The sequence below is a fragment of the Pelodiscus sinensis genome, chromosome 13, assembly GCF_049634645.1.
Source record: "Pelodiscus sinensis isolate JC-2024 chromosome 13, ASM4963464v1, whole genome shotgun sequence".
Lineage (NCBI taxonomy): Eukaryota > Metazoa > Chordata > Testudines > Trionychidae > Pelodiscus > Pelodiscus sinensis.
The window spans coordinates 23048953-23069214 of NC_134723.1; the positions used below are offsets into that span (position 1 = coordinate 23048953).

Genomic DNA, 20262 nt, shown 5'->3' on the forward strand with positions numbered 1-20262 from the left:
CTGAGTTCTCCTTTTGTGTTGAACTAGCTCTCGTCTTTCAGTGTGGCTTTTGTTTGCCAAGACTTTATGCAGTGTGCTCTAGCCAAACACCTGCTTGCTGATGGTCATATGGGAAGAGCTATCAGTATCGAGTCATTCAAAACTTTTAAAAGCACATAAGTCCCATTTTCACTTTGACTGGTGTGGACTGAAAAATCTTACCATGAGTTCTTCTCATCTCCAATGCAAGATCATCCTTTTCAGGGTGTCATCTAGTTTTTAACTAGCCTGGTATTTAAGTCAGTGTTCAAATGCTTGCTTGTGTTGCTCCTAGTTTTTTTTTTTTAATTTAGTGAAAATTAGCTTAGTTACGGTAGTTATGGGGGTGGATGGTCTTGGAATATAAACTTTCTGTATATAGGAACTAATTTCATATTAATCTAAATTAAGTAAAGCACTGATACTCTGCTGAATGGCATCTATGATTTGACATATGAGGCCTTCTCAGTACCCATTACTTAAATTACTACAAGGAAAATCTGCTGTAATGGCTGCTTATCCCAGAGGATTCTGCATTGGTAGCATTGTTACAACATTGTACTACTTTGCTTTCACCTGTATGTATTTGCACACCTTGAAATGCCTTCATTAAATCATTCTAGACTAGCATGACTAGCACACACACACTTTTGCCTGTTACTGTGACAAATGTTCCCTCTAATCTTTTCCATCCATGTATAGATTTTTGCCATTCCTGTGCAAAATATGTGCACTGATGCATGTGTATATGCACCACCAGTAGAAACATTAACAGAGCGCCCAAAGCTAGGTTTATCAGCTGGGCAGCATTTGGTTTTCTCCTGAGTAGCCGCACAAGCTTACAGGGAACACCGACTGTGACTCAAGCTCCAGTGCCACTTTCAGGATGCAGTCTAATGTGGGTAGCGTATCTTTGTCTTCCCTCCACACAAGTATTTTATCAGGATTTCAATAGGAAAATCTCCCTCTGCAGATAGCTGTAAAGCTAGACTCCTCTGAACTGTTAGGGAACCAAATGTCTTGTTCAAGCCTCTCCTCTCCTCTCCTCTCCATCACCCAGGGCAAACATAGCCATGCAGATGAGCATGTAGGGAATTGTTTGCTGTTGAAAGTAACCCTCAGGCTGGAGTCTTTCATGAGAGTTGTCCTTGTGCACACATCACTATGTCTTAGTTCATTTTTTTAACTTAAAAATATAGATTTGCTCTTGGCCACAAATCTACAATCTCAGCAGTAGAGGGCAAATTACTAGATGGTGTGTCCCAGCTCAAAGCTTGGTTGGGAAGAGAGGATAAATTAGGAATTACTGTAGGTCCCAATAGAAGAGTTTTACCTGCCTTCCAATACAGTGGTTATCTTTGGCTTCTAGTGGTTTAAGAATGGTGCTGCTAAGTCTTGAATTTCTTCCCATTTCTTCAGAAAGAGGCTCTTCTTTTGTTCTTGCACCTCTCTGGTACTCTCATCACTCAATTCTCCCAAGAGTAGGGGGAAATAGCTTTGTTGGCAATAAGATAGCCAGAAGGGATCTCTTTGTGTGGGTGGCTGCGCGTAGCTGCTGACGCAGCACATCCTTGGAGATCATGTCAAAAGGTAGTTTTGACATTTCAGAAATAGGATTCATGTTAATAGACTTGATTAATCACTGGATTTCTGTGCCCTTGAGTGATGAGTCAGCAGCTAAGAGACACTGCAGTCTGAATCTTAAACCCAGGGGTTACATCAAATAGTGTGGCAGCAGAGAATATATACTTATTGTGGAGGATGCTGGGTAGCAGCTAAAATTTGATCTGTCCTTGAGCATGAGAAGAAGAAAAACAGAAAAACTTGAAATTGACAGCACAGTTTTCCTTCTGTTCTCCACAACTCCAGAGTACAGGTTTCAGGTGAATCCTTTCGACCAGGGGTCTCCAATCTTTTTAAGCACAAGATCACTTTTTGAATTTGTGCCATCCAGGATCTACCTCATACCCAAATACCCTCACCCCACCGCCTTTGTGCCCCATTTCTAAGATCCTACCCCTGCTCACTCTGTCCTCCCACCTTTCCTCTCTCTCTTCACCAGGCAGGGGCAGAGGGTTGGGACGCAGACTCTGGTCTTGGGCTAAGGGATTTGGAGTGTGAGAGGGGCTCTGAGCTAAGCCTGGGGCAAGAGCTTGGGGTGCAGGAGGGGTTTAGGGTACAGGCTCTGTAAGGAAGTTTGGGTACAGGAGGCTCAGGGCTGGGACAGGGTCTTGGTGTGCCGGAGGGGATTCATGACTCTGGCAAGGGTTCAGAGCTGGCTCTAGCTGGACACTGCTTACCTCAGGTGTCTCCTGGGTGGTGGTGCAGTGATATGGTGACCATATTTTCTGAGTCCAAAATAGGGACACCTTAGCCACTCCCCTGACCTCTTAGGCCTCGCCCACCTGCCACAGGAAGTCCCAGGCCTAGGTAGTACTTCAAGATGAACGCATGATTGAAAGTAAAGGGTGTTGTGTGACCCGTCCTCCCACCATCCTCTACCAATAGGGACGGGTTTGGGCCCCATAGAAGCATCCCATGCAACTACACTGCAATTGGATTAACCCAGGGTCCCATGACACTGCAGTGCTAGGGGTACAACCCTGATTCAAGATGAGATCCAGGATCTAAGTCCTATTACTTTGCAGTATAGATGCAGCCCCAGAGCTTATAAAGCCTGCTAGTAAGCAACCAGGGCGCTTGCGAACAGGAGGGAGTTTTGAGAGGGGCTATCCTGGTGAAGGAAGGGGCGATTTACAGCACTTTGTGGTAAATGGCTGTCTGGAGTGTGGGGGTTTTTGTTTTTGGGGTTCTGGGCTTGTGTTTCTCTGTGTCTGTTTTGGAGTTTAGAGTGCTGAGCTGTGTGTTTGTTTTTGTTTGAAAGGCCGTGTGCTCAGGCTGCCAGTTGGAAGCTGTGACCCTTGATTAGGGTTTGAAATCTCAAACTCGCTGCTCATTTGTCGAGCTGTAGCTGGAGGGAGGAGCTTTCAGGGAGGCCAGAGCTTATAAAGCCTGCTAGTAAGCGACCAGGGTGCTTGCGAACAGGAGGGAGTTTTGAGAGGGGAGTTTAGAGGGTGCTAGTTACTTCTGATCTTCTTTAAACATAACTTTTATCATAATCTATATTCCAGACATTTAAAAAGAAGCCCAGTTTATAATTAAACTTATTCATAAGAAAAATGCAGACAGAAGCCCAGCAGCAGAGTGGGGGCTAACCTATTTATTGCGTCGAGTGTAACATGTATGATTACCTGCCCTGTGGGCGGGTAGCATATGTGTGCACCCGTTGTAAGGAGCTCCTGACCCTCAGAAACAGAGTTCGGGCTTTGGAGACCAGGGTGGCTGAACTAGAGGAGCTAAGGGAGGCAGAGAGATATGTTGATGAGACTTTCTGGGACACTGTAGTACTGTCCCACCTCCAAGTCTGAAAGCCCCAGTGCTCTTAAGGAGGATGAAAAACTCAGGGAAGCAGAGCATTCAGTGGGAGCAGAGGGAAACCATCCCATAGTTGGGACCCTCCTTTCAGAGGATGTTGTGGTATCCTCTCACACTAGAGATACCTCTGAGGGGGAGAGAACGACAGTTGACAGGAAGAGGCAGGTGTTAGTAGTGGGTGATTTGATCATTAAAAACATAGATAGTTGGTTTTGTGATGACCGGGAGAACCGTATGGTGACTTGCCTGCCTGGTGCGAAGGTTGCAGATCTCTCGAGGCATCTAGATAGGCTTATGTGTAGTGCTGGTGAGGAGCCGGTAGTCATGGTACATGTAGGTACCAATGATGTAGGAAAGGGTAGGAGAGACGTCCTGGAGGCCAAATTTAGGTTGCTTGGAAAGAGACTGAAATCCAGGACCTCTATGGTAGCATTATCAGAAATGATTCCAGTTCCGTGCACAGGGCCAGGTAGGCAGGCAGAGCTTCAGAGTTTCAATGCGTGGATGAGACGATGGTATAGGGAGGAAGGATTTAGATTTATTAGGAACTGGGGACACTTTTGGGAGAGGGGGAGCCTATAGGCTCCACCTAAACCAGGGTGGAACCAGACTGCTGGCACTGAACATTAAAAAGGCTGTAGAGCAGTTTTTAAACTAGGAGATGGGGGAAAGCCAATTGGTGCAGAGAAGCACGTAAAGCGGACGGAGACTTCTCTTAGAGGAGAATCCATTGATGGACATTCTCTAGAGCAGACAAACAACCACATACAAAGGAATCTAATACATCAGGAAAGGGCAGACAAATAAACAGTGGCAAATTTTTAAAGTGCTTCTACACAAATGCTAGAAGTTTGACTAATAAGATGGGTGAACTAGAGTACCTTGTATTAAAGGAGGAGATTGACATCATAGGCATCACAGAAACCTGGTGGAATGAGGAAAATCTGTGGGACGCAATCATACGGGGATATAAAATCTATCGGAAGGATAGAACAGGCCGTGTGGGTGGCAGAGTGGCACTGTATGTGAAAGATAACGTAGAATCAAATTAAATAAAAATCTTGAATGAATCAACATGTTCAATAGAATCACTATTAATAGTAATTCCATGCTCCAATAATAAGAATATAGCAGTAGGGATATATTATCAACCACCTGACCAGGACAGTGATAGTGACATTGAAATGCTAAGGGAGATTAGAGAGGCTACCAAAATAAAGCACTCTATAATAATGGGGAATTTCAATTATCCCCATATTGACTGGGTACATGTCACCTCAGGAAGAGATGCAGAGAGAAAATTTCTCAATGGCTTAAATGACTGCTTCTTGAAGCAGCTGGTACAGAAACCCACGAAGGGAGAGGCAATTCTCAATTTAGTCCTGAGTAGAGCACAGGATCAGGTCCAGTAGGTAACTATTACAGGACCGCTTGGGAATAGTGACTATAATATAATAACATTTAATATTCCTGTGGTGGGAAGAACAGCACTCTGGCATTTAATTTCAAAAAGGGGAATTACACAAAAATGAGGATGTTAAAAATTAAAAAGCACAGTGACGAGAGCCAAATCCCTGCAAGCTACATGGAAACTGTTGAAAGACACCATAATAGAGGCCCAACTTAAATGTATACTCCACGTTAAAAAACATAGTAAGAGACCTAAAAAAGAGTCACAGTGACTTAACCACCACGTTAAAGAAGCAGTGAGGAACAAAAAGGCATCTTTCAAGAAATGGAAGTCCAATCCCAGTGAGATAAATAGAAAGGAACATAAATACTGTCAAATCAAGTGTAAAAATGTAATAAGAAAAGCAAAAAAAGATTTTGAGGAACGGCTAGCCAAAAACTCCATAAACAATAGCAAAATGTTTATTAAGTACATTAGAAAGAGGAAGCCTGCTAAAAAAACAGTGGGTCCCCTAGACAATCGAGATACAAACGGAGCAATCAAGGATGATAAACCCATTGCAGAGAAGCTACATGATTTCTTTGCATCAGTCTTCATGGCTGAGGATGTTGGGGAGATTCCCAAACCTGCACCGTCCTTTGTGGGAGATGAATCTGAGGAATTGTCCTGGATTGAAGTGTCATTAGAGGAGGTTTTGGAATAAATAGAAAAACATTAACAGAGCTCCGGGACTGGATGGCATTCACCCAAGGGTTCTAAAAGAACTCAAATGGGAAATTGCAGAACTGTTAACTGTGGTTTGTAATCTATCTTTTAAATCAGCTTCCGTACCTACTGACTGGAAGATAGCTAACATCACACCAATATTTAAAAAGGGCTCTAGAGGTGATCCTGGCAATTACAGACCGGTAAGTCTATCTTCAGTACCGGGCAAATTAGTCGAAACAATAGTTAACAATAAAATTGTTAGGCACGTAGAAGAACATAATTTGTTGGGCAAAAGTCAACATGGTTTCTGTAAAGGGAAATACTAATCTATTAGAGTTCTTTGAAGGGGTTAACAGACATGTGGACAAGGAGGATTCAGTAGATGTAGTATACTTAGATTTTCAGAAAGCCTTTGACAAAGTCCCTCACGAAAGGCTCTTGTGTAAATTACATTGTCATGGGATAAGAGGGAAGGTCCTTTCATGGATTGAGAACAGGTTAAAAGACAGGAAACAAAGAGTAGGAATAAGTGGTAAATTTTCAGAATGGAGAGGGGTAACTAGTGGTGTCCCCTAAGGCTCAGTCCTAGGATCAGTCGTATTCAACTTATTCATAAATGATCTAGAGCTATGGTCACCATCCGGTAGATCAGGATCTACTGGTAGATCTTGGAGACTCTGACAGGTGATCCTGACTGGTTTGGCTGGAAGGGTATCGAGTGCCAGCACTTCAGCTGCCCCTCACCACACTGCTCTGCTGCTCCTGCTCAGAGCTGCTTCCTGAAAGCCTCCTGCTTGTTGTGCAGAGTAGGGGTGACAGAGGCAGGGGGGCACTGATGTCACTATGACCCTGTCCCCATCTTCACAGAGTGAGGAGGGTGTGGCCTAGGTGAAGGGGCGGAGCAGAGGTATTTGGGTTTGAAGTAGATCTTGGACTGACTTAAATTCAAAAAGTGATCTTGTGCTTAAAAAGGTTGGAGACCACTGATCTGGAGAAAGGGGTAAGCAGTGAGGTAGTAAAGTTTGCGGATGATACTAAACTGTTCAAGATAGTCAAGACAGAAGCAGACTGTGAAGAACTTCAAAAAGATCTCACCAAACTGAGTGATTGGGCAACAAAATGGCAAATGAAGTTTAATGTGGATAAGTGTAAAGTAATGCACGTTGGAAAAAATAACCCCAACTATACAAATAGTATGATGGGGGCTAATTTGGCTACGTCAAATCAGGAAAGAGATCTTGAAGTTATGGTGGATAGTTCTCTGAAAATGTCCACACAGTGTGCTGCGGCAGTTAAAAAGGCAAATAGAATCTTAGGAATTATTAAGAAAGGGATAGAAAATAAGACAGAATATCTTACTGCACCTGTGTAAAACTATGGTACGCCCACATCTTGAGTACTGTGCACAGATGTGGTTTTCTCACCTCAAAAAAGATATTTTGCCCTTGGAAAGGGTTCAGAAAAGGGCAACTAAAATGATTAGGGGTTTGGAAAAGTTCCCGTATGAGGAGAGGTTAAAGTGACTGGGACTTTTCAGTTTGGAAAAGAGAAGACTGAGGGGGGGATATGATAGAGGTCTGTAAAATCATGAGTGGTGTGGAGAGGGTGAATAAAGAAAAGTTAATCATTAGTTCTCATAATATAAGAACTAGAGGACACCAAATGAAATTAATGGGTAGCAGGTTTAAACCTAATAAGCGAATCTTCTTCTTCACACAGTGCATAGTCAACCTGTGGAACTCCTTGCCAGAGGTGGCTGTGAAGGCTAGAACTATAACAGAGTTTAAAGAGAAGCTAGATAAATTCATGGAGGTTAGGTCCATAAAAGGCTATTAGCCAAGGGGTAGGAATGGTATCCCTGGCCTCTGTTTGTCAGAGGCTGGAGATTGATGGCACCAGACAAATCGCTTGATCATTGTCTTTGGTCCACCCCGTCCGGGGCACTTGGCTCTGGCTATTGTCGGCAGACAGTCTACAGGGCTAGATGGACCTTTGGTCTAACCCAGTATGGTCATTAATTAAAAAAAAAATCAAAAAATCGAGTGCCGCATTGACTCAAAGCCTGGGAATCATCCAGAACTATCCCAGAATGTCATGGGACAACTTCCATAGTCCTCTTAATGGATGCTGCCTACCAGTGCCAATTAAGTGGCAATCAGAGGGGGCTGGCGCAGCTCCCCACCTGCTTCAGAAAGAGGACTGCTCCAGCCCTGCAGAGAGCCTGCTGTAGACAGGGGTTATTCTTGTCCTGAGCAACCCCCGTCTCTGGGGAATTTGGGGGCCCCACAGGGAGAGACTGTGCCAGTGTCCAGAACAGCCTCTCTCTGGGGAGTCCAGCTTCCTGTGGACAGGGGCTGATCCGGACGGGATTGGGAGCCGGTGGCAACCCCAGTGTGATCTAACAATAACCGGTTAATCGACGAATGGGAATTTACATCCCTAATGAGGTGTATTGCAACAGCATTTTTTAAGTTACTGCAAAATCATCAAGTGTCCTCCGTTTCCACAAGCCAGAATGACAATACTGAACTAACCATGACAAATTACAGGGTGGAGAAGATCATGTCACTAACCCTCACCAGCACTGCTTGAAAGATACATTGCCCATGAAGATCATTGGGGCCGGGCTATTTTATATAAGAAACTGAGAAATGTATCTATCTGTACCATGATGGCAATGTCTACATTATGAAAATAATACCTAATAATAATTGCCAAATGAGACCACTTCCCAACCTGCTTACAGAGCACCTGATCCAATTTTATTTTAAGCTAGGATTGGGCCCAAAGCAATCTTTTCATGTTACCCAAGAAGATCCAGTTAATATTTAGTCATCCTTCCAAAATGTAAGAGACCAATTGAAGTCCCACTGCCTGGTAGAGGCGATCTTTGAAGAAATTTGGAGAAACTGTGAATTTACTACTTCTGACAGCAGCACTTTCTCTCACTGGACTTGGGGTCTTTAGCACAGGTTTCACTTTGTGTCAAAATAACTCAGAAATGTGGCATCACAGTCCCCCCCCATTTCCAACCCATCTCCCAGTCCCGCACATTCAGCACTTACCTGTGGGCTTTGCTCACCTGTCCCTGTCGAACCTAGTTTAAAGCCCTCCTCACAAGGTTAGCCAGTCTGTGTCCAAACAAGGCCTTCCCGCTCCTGGAAAGGTGAACTCCATCTCCGCCAAGCAGTACTTCCTGGAAGAGCACCCCGTGATCAAGGAAGCCGAATCCCTCCTGGCGACACCATCTTCGCAGCCAGGCATTCACCTCCAGGATGCACCTCTCTCTGCCCGGGCCCCTACCTTTGACAGGAAGGATCGAAGAGAATACCACCTGTTAAATTTAACTGATTCACATCTCAACTTCAGGAAAATGAATAAAAATGTAAAACTTATGATTAGATGGTCTTCTAACAAGCTGGTATTGTCTTGACATGTTTCAGCCACATTTATCTTGAAGTGTTAATGGGAATAGCTTGGCTTATCTGTGTTCCCCAGTTGGTCTCCCTAGGAAACAGTTTTAAACCTCCCCATAGAGGGCAATTTGTTCAGTGGAAATGGTTCTTTATGCCAGTCATGAGTGTGAATCACCTTCTATGTCTGGATATGGCTTAGAAGGTTGCAGGTGTTGCCCAAAACAATTCCTTAAACAAAACTATTCTTGTTTCTATAAGTTATTTGCATGGTGGTAGTGCTGAGGAGCTCCACTTACCAATAAGCACTGAGGTGGGCTTGGCACAAAAGATCCTAGGAGCATCTAAGCAGTGGAAGTCATTGGTCGAGCCAGGAGACTCCCAGAGCTGCACCTTTATTTCAAAACCACCCTTCCCATTGTACTGATTTATCATCCTGCTAATGGGGGAGCATTCCTGATGATGTTCATCCTCTGTGCTCCTTGTTGACAGCAGGGTAATTACATCCTGAGCAAGGATTGCAGCAATAGAAAATGGCTGCTCCAGCATGGCTGGCAGACTTGGACCTACTTGTATGGTGCATACCATGGATCTAGCCCAGGCAGGTCTCAAGTAGCTTGCTTGCTGTGCTAATATGTTGCCTGATGATATAAATATTTCTGATTCCAAAGAGCAGATCAGCTGAGATACTATTGCACGGGTAATTCTGCACCATTTACGTCTTTCACGTGAGCAGCTATTGTTAACCCAGGGAGGGGGAAAGCAACTTCATAGCTGATCCTGAATATTGACAGGGGACCTTCCAGCCTTTACACAACTTGATTTTTCTTTCCTTTAGCTCTTGCCCACATTACCAGGGCTTTTAAATTGCTCTTTTTCTTTCTTTCTGCAGCTCTCCTGAATTGACTGGAGCGGTGATGGAAGGATTATTGTGGACCCAGAGTGACCTCCATAGAATAAAAAGTGGCCTTCAGCTCTTCTAAGAACCCAGTTTTAGACAAGTGGCACAAAGATATTAGACACTGTGATATTAGACTAGTCTATCATGAAAAAAATTCCTAGGGGAAATATAAGTGTATTTGACTACTTAGTAAGTTGATTGGTGCTTGAGATCATTTGTCTAGTAACTCTAGTTTAACACCAAAAGTTAATTTTTAGCTCTTTTAAACTGAGCAATGTGAAATATAGTTTTAGTGTGAACATACATTGGTACCGTCAGTTTTTCTTGAACTTTTTGTATTTAATAAAATATCCCACAGTTAAAAGTGAACCTTCTTTCTGGGTTTTGGCTTCCTTTTTGTGTTAATTTGTGCTAGGAAAAATATACTTGTTTTCTAATAGGTCACTATGAGTGTTTTCTTTTTCAATGAAGCTCATATTCCTGTTCCTCTCATGATTAAGGCTCCATCTATACTTACTACGCCAGGGATTGACCTTCTAGCATTTGATCTAGCCCCGAGTCAGTGCCTATACTCCCTGATTTGCGAGGAGTAAGGGAAGTCAACGGGAGCATTTGCTCCCATCAATCTCCCAGAGTGGCGATGGAGCAAATCTCAGCTTAAGGTACGTTGACTCCAGTTACGTTATTTACATAGGTAGAGTTGTGTACGTTAAGCAGACCTTCCAGGTCTAGTATAGACTTGGCCTTCATCATGTACATGCTGGATTTCTCTTGTCAGGAAAGACAGGGTCTTAATGTTAAAAAGTGGTTAGATGCAAAAGACTACCTGTTTAATCAGATGTTACCCATGTGGTAAACTTACATGGTGCTATTCTTAACAGGAAAGTCAGTTTGCATAAAAATCCCAGAACTGTCCTGTGGCCTCACAGTTAATGTTTTGGGACAAGATGCTGGAACAGTTGCAAGAGAACAAGCTACCTCCAGGCTTGGTGAGGGCTTTGATCAATGACCTGACTTTAAGGTTTCTGCTTATTACACATCAGAAAGGTTAGCAAAGCAAGTAATAAAGGCCCCGATACTGCAAGGATTCACAGTTGCAATTCCAGGATTGAGGTCCCAGTATGCAAAAGGTAAAATGTGAACTTTGCCAACTGCCCTGATTCCTTTATCTTCTAGATGTTCAGTAATCTTATTAGAAATGTGCATCAGATATTGTGAATTTAAATCTTGCCAAGCAAACTTGGTTGCTTTCTCTACTAGAAGTACAAAAGGACTGGATGAAGAAACCATGATAGATGTGTTCTAAAGCATTTGAATGTTTCCCCATCCCACATAAGATATCCAGAGACAAGCTCGTTCCTCTGCATAGAAAGCTATTTGAAAAGCCACAATTAAGAGGAAGTTATAGATAGTCGGTAGGGGAGGTGCCTGATAAATTGTCACAGGGATGAATATTGGGTCTGGGCATGCAGCGTGAATCTGGATTCTTGGGGGAAGAAGATTGCCATTGAACTGTGACTCCCTTTGCCTTTGACCAACCCACTTTTTGGTATTTCCTGCATTCCTCCATCTGCATAAGTGGATTAGAGCCTCTGGCCCTTAATTGCTAACAGAGGTTAGGGAGCCAGAGACATATATCTGAATTAGGGATGTAAGCAACTAGTCGACTAACCAATAAGCATAAGCATATAGGATAGTCAAGTAGTGACTCAACTAGTCGCTTCCCCTCCCTTACTACCTCAATCAGAGGCAGCAAGGGGTGGGAGCAGGAGCTGGTGCTGGGGGGAGCTGGCTTGAAAGCTGGTTTCCCCCCCCCCCCCCAGCACTGTCTCTGTGGAGGGCAGAGGAAGCAGAGGCAAAGTGGGGGACTGGGCATGAGCCAAGAATCAGCTGTTTCCTGGCTTGTGCCCAGTCCCAGATGCTCCAGTTTCTCCCCTTATCAACTAATTGACTAGTTGATGGAAATTCCATCAGCTAGTTGATTAAATGCAATTTAACATCCCTAAGCTGAATGAATTGTCCCTGGCTCCCAATATCAGAATTTGAATCTGCCCACTAATATATTAATTATTGGAACTAATTAGTAAAGCTTCTAAGATAACTTTGGCTTTGAACACAAGTCAGCATAACACACTGCAGAATGTTTTATGTAATGACTTGGCTATTGTATCTACGTCTATGAACATATCTTCATGTGTCTTTAATACATTCATGCTAAACGGATTCTTGCATGGGGACATTTTATGGAAGCAGCAAAACAGATTTCAAATAACCTATATTATTAGGGCATGTTAATTTAGATTTCCATTTACAGATTGACTTGAAAAGTAATTAATAAAAACCCTGAATATTTTAAATGGGTAGATGCTGGGTACTGATGATGTGCTACTGAAATGTCCATAGAAAATAAGTCTGTAGAATCAGCATTGTACAAATCATTTATTAAAGAAATTAAACAGTAGTCAAGTAAACGGAAACATGCACTTACATAAGAAGCCTTTAGATTTGGACTAACGAGAGTAAGGAATTATGAAAGAAACATATGATAAATTTGAAAAATGTATTCTAGCCTCTGGTAAGTCACTATCCACAAGAACTTCGATTCATGTTTTCAGAAAGTGTGGGGTTTTTAAAATTAAAGAATAGGCATCTTAAACTAATATTGGCTCTGTTTCTATAAGAGGAGAATATCACCTTAGTAGTAATTGACTTTCTTCGAGATGAGTGTCCCTGTAGGTGCTCCACAGCAGGTGCCAGTGCATCCCATTGCTGTTAACCAGTCTTTACAGCAGTGCCTCGGGAGGGGGCCATACACGCCCAGTGCCCACACCATGTTGATCCAGTGTGCCATAACCATGCATGTGCTGCTCCCTTTCCCTTCAGTTCCTTCTCTACCCGGAAACCCAGTCTGTATATGATTTCCAAAGGAGAGAAGAGGAAGGGAGGGTAGTGGAGCACCCACAGGGACGCTCATCTTGAAAAACGTTTGTTACTGCTAAGGTGAATAGTTTCTTCGAGAGAGATGTCCTTGTAGGTGCTCCACAGCAGATGACTGTAATATGTCTCATGGAGGTAGGAACTTTGGATCTGGTAAGTATTCTGTAGAAGTAGATGAAACAGCTTTGACCACTCTGGTTGTGAATAGAGGGCTTTGAGAAAGTGCATAGTGCTTGACGAATGTCTGTTCGGAGGCCCATGTGTCCACAATGGGAACCTTGTGAAGATAAGCCACTGATGTGGTCACCACTGTGGAGGAGTGAGCACGTGTTCAGGTACGTGGAATTATTTGGTTGTGTTTGTAACAGAATCTGATGCAGTCCAAAATCCAATGCGAGAGTCTCTGGGACGATATAGCCTCCCCCTTACTATGTTCTGCTAATGAAACAAATAGTTTTGATGAAGATCTAAAGGATCTCATTCTGTGTATGTAAAAGGATAGTGCCCTACAGACATCACGTGTGTGCATTTTTGCTTCAAAATTGATTGGCATGGGGTTTGGGAAAAAATATGGGAAAGTGAATGGTTTGATTTATATGAAAGGAAAACTGTTATTTTGGCAGAAATTTGGGATGAGTACGGAGGGTTACTTTGTCCTTGAACAAGATGGTATATGGGGAATTGACCATTAATGCCACTATTTCTCCCACATGCTGAGCTGAGGTAATGGCAACTAAAAGACAGTCTTCATTGATAGGTAAAGAAGGGTACGTCTACACTACAGCGCTAATTCGAACTAACTTAGTTCGAATTAGTTAATTCGAACTAAGCTAATTAAAACTAACGGATCCAGACTAAAAAACTAGTTCGAATTAGCGTTTTGCTAATTCGAACTAGCATGTCCACATTAAGTGGACCCTGAACCGGGGTTAAGGATGGCCGGAAGCAGTGCCAGCAGGGCATCAGATGAGGACTTAGAGCATGGAGCTGCTGCCTCAGGCTAGCCGAGGGCTGTGCTTAAAGGGACCCGACCCCCACCCCGGACAGACAGTTCTCAGGGGTTCCCCGCTTGCAAAGCAGTTCTGGCTTGGAGTGCCCTGAGTGCGCACACTGGGCACATCACAGCACTCGGCCATCAGCCCGGCTGCACTTGCCACAGGCTGCCATCTGGGGAGAGAGGGCAATTGGGGGGCTGCAGGAGAGCTTCCACCCCCCGAAGCCCGCAGAGCCTGCCCAGTCCTCCCCATCGGGGGCTCGTACCCCATTCCTCCCTCACCTCCTTCCACTTACCCTTCCCTAGCCCCCCTTTCTGATGTACAAAATAAAGAAAACGTGTGGTCAAAAATAGAATCACTTTATTGAACAAAACTCGGGGAGACTGGGAAAAGGAGGTGGGAGAGGGGAGGGCAACTAAAATGATCAGAGGTTTGGAACAGGTCCCATATGAAGAGAGGCTAAAGAGACTGGGACTTTTCAGTTTAGAAAAGAGACTGAGGGGGGATAGGATAGAGGTCTATAAAAGCATGAGTGGGGTGGAGAGGGTGCATCAAGAAAAGTTCTTCATTAGTTCCCATAATAGAAGGACTAGAGGACACCAAAGGAAAGGAATGGGTAGCAGGCTTCAAACTAGTAACAGAAAGTTCTTCTTCACAAAGCAAAGAGTCAACCTGTGGAACTCCTTGCTGCAGGAGGCTGTGAAGGCTACAACTAGAAGAGAGTTTAAAGAGAAGTGAGAGAGTCATGGAGGTTGGGTCCATGGAGTGCTATTAGCCAGGGGGTAGGAGTGGTGTCCCTGCCCAAACTTTGTGGAAGGCTGGAGAGGGATGGCAGAAGACAAATGGCTTGGTCACTGTCTTCGGTCCATCCCCTCCAGGGTCCCTAGGGTTGGCCGCTGTCGGCAGACAGGCTACTGGGCTAGATGGACCTTTGGTCTGACCCAGTACGGCCATTGTAAGCTCAGGGTCGGGGGTCTCAGTGGACCACCTTGATTTTCATGCACACCTGCTCCTGGGTGGCCAGGCTGGCAGCTCTCCTGCCCTAAACGGCCACTGTCCTGTGCCTAGTGCGGAGGTCATGGACGAGGTCCACGATGTCCGCACTAGACCAGGCGGGTGCCCGCCTCTTGCGGTCCCGGGCAAGCTCCCGGGAGCCGCCAGCCTGGTCCCGGGAAGAGGGAGAGGGCTGGGGGGCATCGGGTGGCTGGCTCAAGCCGTGCCAGGTGCAGGGTCTGCTAGCTGGGTGCTGGCAGGCTTGCACCTGGCACGGGCATCGTAGCCAGCCCGTGCCCCTTTAAGGGCTCCGGGGCCGGGAGGGGGGCATACGAGTTTCCCTGGTGGTGCCCAGAGTGGCCACCAGGGAAAGCTGGGGAGGGCTAGCCTCCCACTAGTTCAAATTAAGGGGCTACACACCCCTTAATTCGAACTAGTAAGTTCGAACTAGGCTTAGTCCTCGTGGAATGAGGTTTACCTAGTTCGAACTAAGCGCTCCGCTAGTTCGAATTAAGTTCGAACTAGCGGTTTGCTAGTGTAGCGCCTATCAAAGTTAATTCGAACTAATGTCTGTTAGTTCAAATTAACTTTGTAGTGTAGACATACCCGTAGGGAGCATGTGGCCATGGTTTCAAAGGGCTGTTTGGTGAGTTCGTTGAGCACCAAGTGCAGATTCCAGGGTTCACCCATTGGAGCTACATCAGGGTACAGGGCCTGAAGAGCCTTGAAGAATTGTTTTGTCATTGGGTGTGCAAATATGGTAGTGTCATCGATTTTGGTATGGAAAGTTGTAATTGTATCCAGATGGATCTTGATATAAGGCTCATTGATGAATGAAATTGTTTCAGATGGAGCAGATATTCAAGGATGGAAGGCAATGGTGCCGCTATAGGTGTGATATTTTGTGCCATGGCCCTCTGAGCATATCGTTTCCATTTGTGGGTGTATATTTTCTGAGTAGACTTGGCTCTACCATGTAGTAGCACATTTTGTACCTGTTCAGCGCATTGTAATTCTAGCTCGAGAACCATCCAGGTACCAGGCCTTGAGATGGAGCATAAGCAAACAGGGATGTTGTATTTGGAGCAGGATTCGTATAGCAGGTCTGGGTTCTACAGTAGGGTAATTGGGGGAAATATAAGCCATCCTGTTGAGGAAGAGGAACCATGGCTGCCTGGGCCAGGAAGGGGCTATGAGAATGACCATTGCTCTGTCCCTTCTTACCTTGTAGATGGTTTTGTTGAGGAGAGGTATGGGGGGGAAGGCATAAAGCCTATGCCTTCTGTGGAGCAGAAAAGAACACTCTTTGTTACTGTGGCATACAGGTCTATCATGGGATAACCCCAATGATGGAAAATTGTTGACAGTATGCTGTCTGTCATTCATCTGCCACTCATGCTCTTGACGTAAGGCTCTGCTGAGAGCATCCACAGTGGTGCTGAGAATGCCCGGGAGGTAGCAGAAACAAAAGACAGGACGATGTAGCACTTTAAAGACTAACAAGATGATTTATTAGGTGATGAGCTTTTGTGGGCCAGACCCACTTCCTCAGATCAAATAGTGGAAGAAAATTGGCTTGAGGCACCAGTTCCAGAGGGTAATAGCCTCTGTGCAGAGAGCATGGGAATAGGCACCACCCTGCCTGTTTATATAAAATGTGCATGCCACCTTATTGGTGTAAACCCTGATACGTTTGCCCAACAACATTGGAAAAAAAAATGGGCACAGGCATGTCTGATGGCTCTGAGCTCTAGTACATTTATGTGAAGGGTCCTCTCTGTTGTGGACTAGACATCCTGAGTTATTCTGTTTGCCATATGTGTTTCCCATCCTGTGAGGGAGGCCTCTGTAACAAGGGTTATGAAGGGGATCCCTGTGCATAGATTTTTGGGCTTAATTCACCAGAGTATTGTACCTTCACCATTCCAGGGATGGAGAGTCTTGGTGTATGGGTGGATGTTTGGTTTGTACACTGTCCTGAGCCAGCGCTGGGGGCAAGACATAAAAAGGCGTGCATTTGGTACTACGGGATTGCATGATGCCATGCGCCCCAAAAGTTGTAGACAGTCATGGACTATGGCTCGAGGTATGACCTGTAGCTTGATTACTAGGTCTTTGATTCTTTGAAATCTGTCGTTTGGTAATGAAGCTTTGTCTGTTTCCGCATTTAGTTGCACACTTATGAATTGTATTGACCGCAATGGTTGCAGGATTGACTTTGTCTTGTTAATTAATAGGCCCAGGGACTGAAAGCATACTATGACCAGGGATGTACTGTGATGGGAATCTTCCTCGGATTTTGCTTTGATGAAGCAATTGTCCGGGTAAGGAAAAATGATAATACTTTGTTTCCTTAACTAAGCAGTGACAACTGTCAGCATTTTCAGAAAGATTCTCAGTGCCGTGGAAGGTCCAAATGACAGGACCATATATTGGTAATGGTCGGAACCTAGGATGAAACAGAGAAAGCATCTGTGGGCGGCACGAAACACTGCATGAAAATAAGTGTCCTGCAAATCAAGGGACAAAAACCAGTCCCTCTGCTCCAGTGCTGGGATGATAGTAATCTTTGCCTTTTTACATATTGATTTGAAGACTCTTGACATCTAGGATAGGACACCAACCCCCGTATTTTCTGTATGAGAAAATACTGGGAATAGAACCTTCTTCCTCTGTATTCATGGGGGACAGAGTCTATGGCACCCAGCTGAAGGAGGTGTTTGGATTGTTGGTTCAACAGAAGATTACGAGAATGGTCCCTGAATAGGGCAAGGTAGGTTGTTGGGAGGGAGGGACAGAAGTAAAGTAGATGGTATATCCTCAATCAGATCATTTGGAGAACCCATTTATCTGGCATTATAGACTGCTTTTTGGTGTACAAAGGCAGCAGATGATTACTGAATGGCTTATTAAAGCATGGTGACCCTGGAGTGGGTCGAGAGTTTCAGGCCCTTGACAAGAACCTGCAAATCTACTTATTTTGCTGGGGTGGATGGTTTGCCGAGTTCATTTGCATGTGTCTGCACTGATGTTCCTTGACCACACTCTTGGTGGTGGTGATGATCTTGCTTTTGGTGCTGGTAAGTGTACTGTGGCTTGGGATATGGCTGATATCTGTATTGTCGTCTCCTGGTTGCAGGTGTGTGTCTCCCCAAAGAGTGAAGCATTGCTCTTGAGTCCTTCATAGAATGAATAACGTCATTGGTCTTGATGGAGAAAAGTTTTTCACCCTAAACTGGAAGGTCTTCCACAGTTGATTGTACCTTGCGGGGAAAAGCTGTGGAGTTGAACCACGAGGCTCATCTCATAACAACTGCGGTGGCTGTGGATCTTGTAGTCATGTCTGCCATGTCAAGAGCCACCTATAGGGCTGTTCTTGAAATTGTGTGTCCTTCCATGATGACCGTCTTAAATTGGTGGTTCCTTCTACGATGACTGCCTTAAATTGTTGGTTTTTTGCCTCTGAGATGTCCTCAATAAAAGTGTTAAGCTTTGAGTAGTTGTTGTAATCATATTTACTGAGTAATGCCAAGTAGTTTGCTATTCTAAATTATAATGTCGATGGTGTGTTCACTTTTCTTCCAAATAGACATAGTAAGAGACTGGACCTGTCAGCTAGGGTAAAGCAAGATTGCTGTTGTTTATTCCTCTGGTGGGTCTCCTCCACCACCAGCGTGTTTGGGAGGGCAGAGATGGGTAAAGAAGAATTTGGAGCCCTCGGGAGGGATGTAATACTTTCTAGCCACCTGTTTACATGTGGGTGGAATTGTAGCCAGTATCTGCCAGATTGTCTTGGCAGGGTCCATTATCACCGGGTTTATAGACAGGGTGATTTTCGCTGATGGGGCAGTTTGAAAGATATATTCATGTTGACTCTGTTACCTCCTCCATGGTGATACTAAGGTCAGCTGCCACTCTTTCAAAAAGGTCTTGTAATGTTGTCAGTTGTCATTGGTGGTGGTGGCATCACTGCCTCATCAGGGGACGATGATGAATTCGTAGTAGGGATGTAATAGTATAGTCGATTAACATATTAACTGATAAGCAAAAGCTTATCGGTTAATACTATAGACTACACACATTTCTCCCCCTTCTCCCCACCAGTAAATTTTTTAGCAGGTTGGTCAACAGCATGGCTCAGTCCTGACTTGTGCCAAGTCCAGGACCTACCTCCGCTACTGCTCTCCATTTAAAGTGTACTAGGAGCCAGGCAGGCAGGCAGCCAAGCTCAGATCTGGCTTGCACCGGATTCAGGAGCTCAGACCAAGCTCGGGACAGGGGCTGCTGCCAACCCATGCTGCTGCCTCTGTAAGAACATAAGAACGGCCATATTGAGTCAGATCAAAGGTCCATCTAGCCCAGTATCCTGTCGTCTGAGAGTGGCCAATGCCAGATGCTCCATGGGGGTGAAAATAATAGGTAATCCTCACGTGATCCTTCTCCTGTAGAAACAGAAGCAAGGGACACCATTCCTACCCATTCTGGCTAATAATCATTGATGGAGCTAATCTCCGTGAATTTATCTAGCTCTTTTTTTTGAAGCATATTAAAGTCCTGGTTTTCACAAAATCCTCTGGCAAGGAGCTTCACAGGCTGTGTGCTGCATGAAGAAAAACTTCCTTTTGTTTGATTTCAACTGGCTACCTATTAATTTCATTTGGTGACCCCCTAGCTCTTATATTAGGGGTACAAGTAAATAACTTCTCTTTATTCACTTTTTCCACACCAGTCATGATTTTATAGACCTCTATCATACCCATCCCCCCCTTAGTCTCCTCTTTTCTAAGATGAAATGTCCAAGTCTTTTTAATCTCTGAATGGGACCTATTCCAACCCCCTAATCATTTTTGTTGCCTTTTTCTGAACTTTTTCTAATGCCAATGTATCTTTTTTGAGATGAGGCAACCACATCTGAACACAGTATTCACGATGTGGGCATACCAGAGGCAATAGTGCAGGGTGACAAGCAACTGGTACGCGAGGAGAACTGGTTTTTAAACTGGCACCCTGCACAGACCAACTCCCGCCTGGACCCCTCACTGCTGCCTCTGATAGGCGGCAGCACAGGGTGGCAGGGGGCTCCCTGGGATTGTGGGCCTGGAGTGCACTGTCTGCCAGCCCCACCCCTGGGGAGTATAGACTAGTCAATTAACCAAGAATTCACGAGGTTAATTGAATAGTTGATTAACCAATATTTAACATCCCTAATTCATATCAGGCGATGTATCTGGCCCTGCTTGCTGTGATTGTGGATCCTGAGCTGCCCTCCAGGTGGGATGGTGATGGAGATTGTGGTGGCGGAGAGGGAGCAGGTTGGATTATGCGCTCCTTAATGTGTTTCTGCTTGTAACTGTAACCCCATGGGCTTCAGTATTCCCGGTGTGCCACATATGGCATGGTGGTGGCATCCATGGATATGGTCCCCATGGTGGGATATGCCTGTCTAATAGG

At 44.7% G+C, this 20262-nt stretch overlaps 1 protein-coding gene across 3 annotated transcripts in view; it reads left to right on the forward strand.

Moving 5' to 3' along the window:
* Window positions 1-10255, forward strand: part of LAS1L (LAS1 like ribosome biogenesis factor) — a 62874-nt gene extending 52619 nt beyond the window's left edge. For all 3 annotated transcript variants that reach the window (XM_006136144.4, XM_025178018.2, XM_075940833.1), the window contains one exon: window positions 9878-10255. In XM_006136144.4, the coding sequence (XP_006136206.2) occupies window positions 9878-9968 (91 nt within the window). In that variant the 3' untranslated portion in view covers window positions 9969-10255. The remainder of the gene's footprint in view (window positions 1-9877) is intronic.
* The last annotated feature ends 10007 nt before the right edge of the window (window positions 10256-20262 follow it).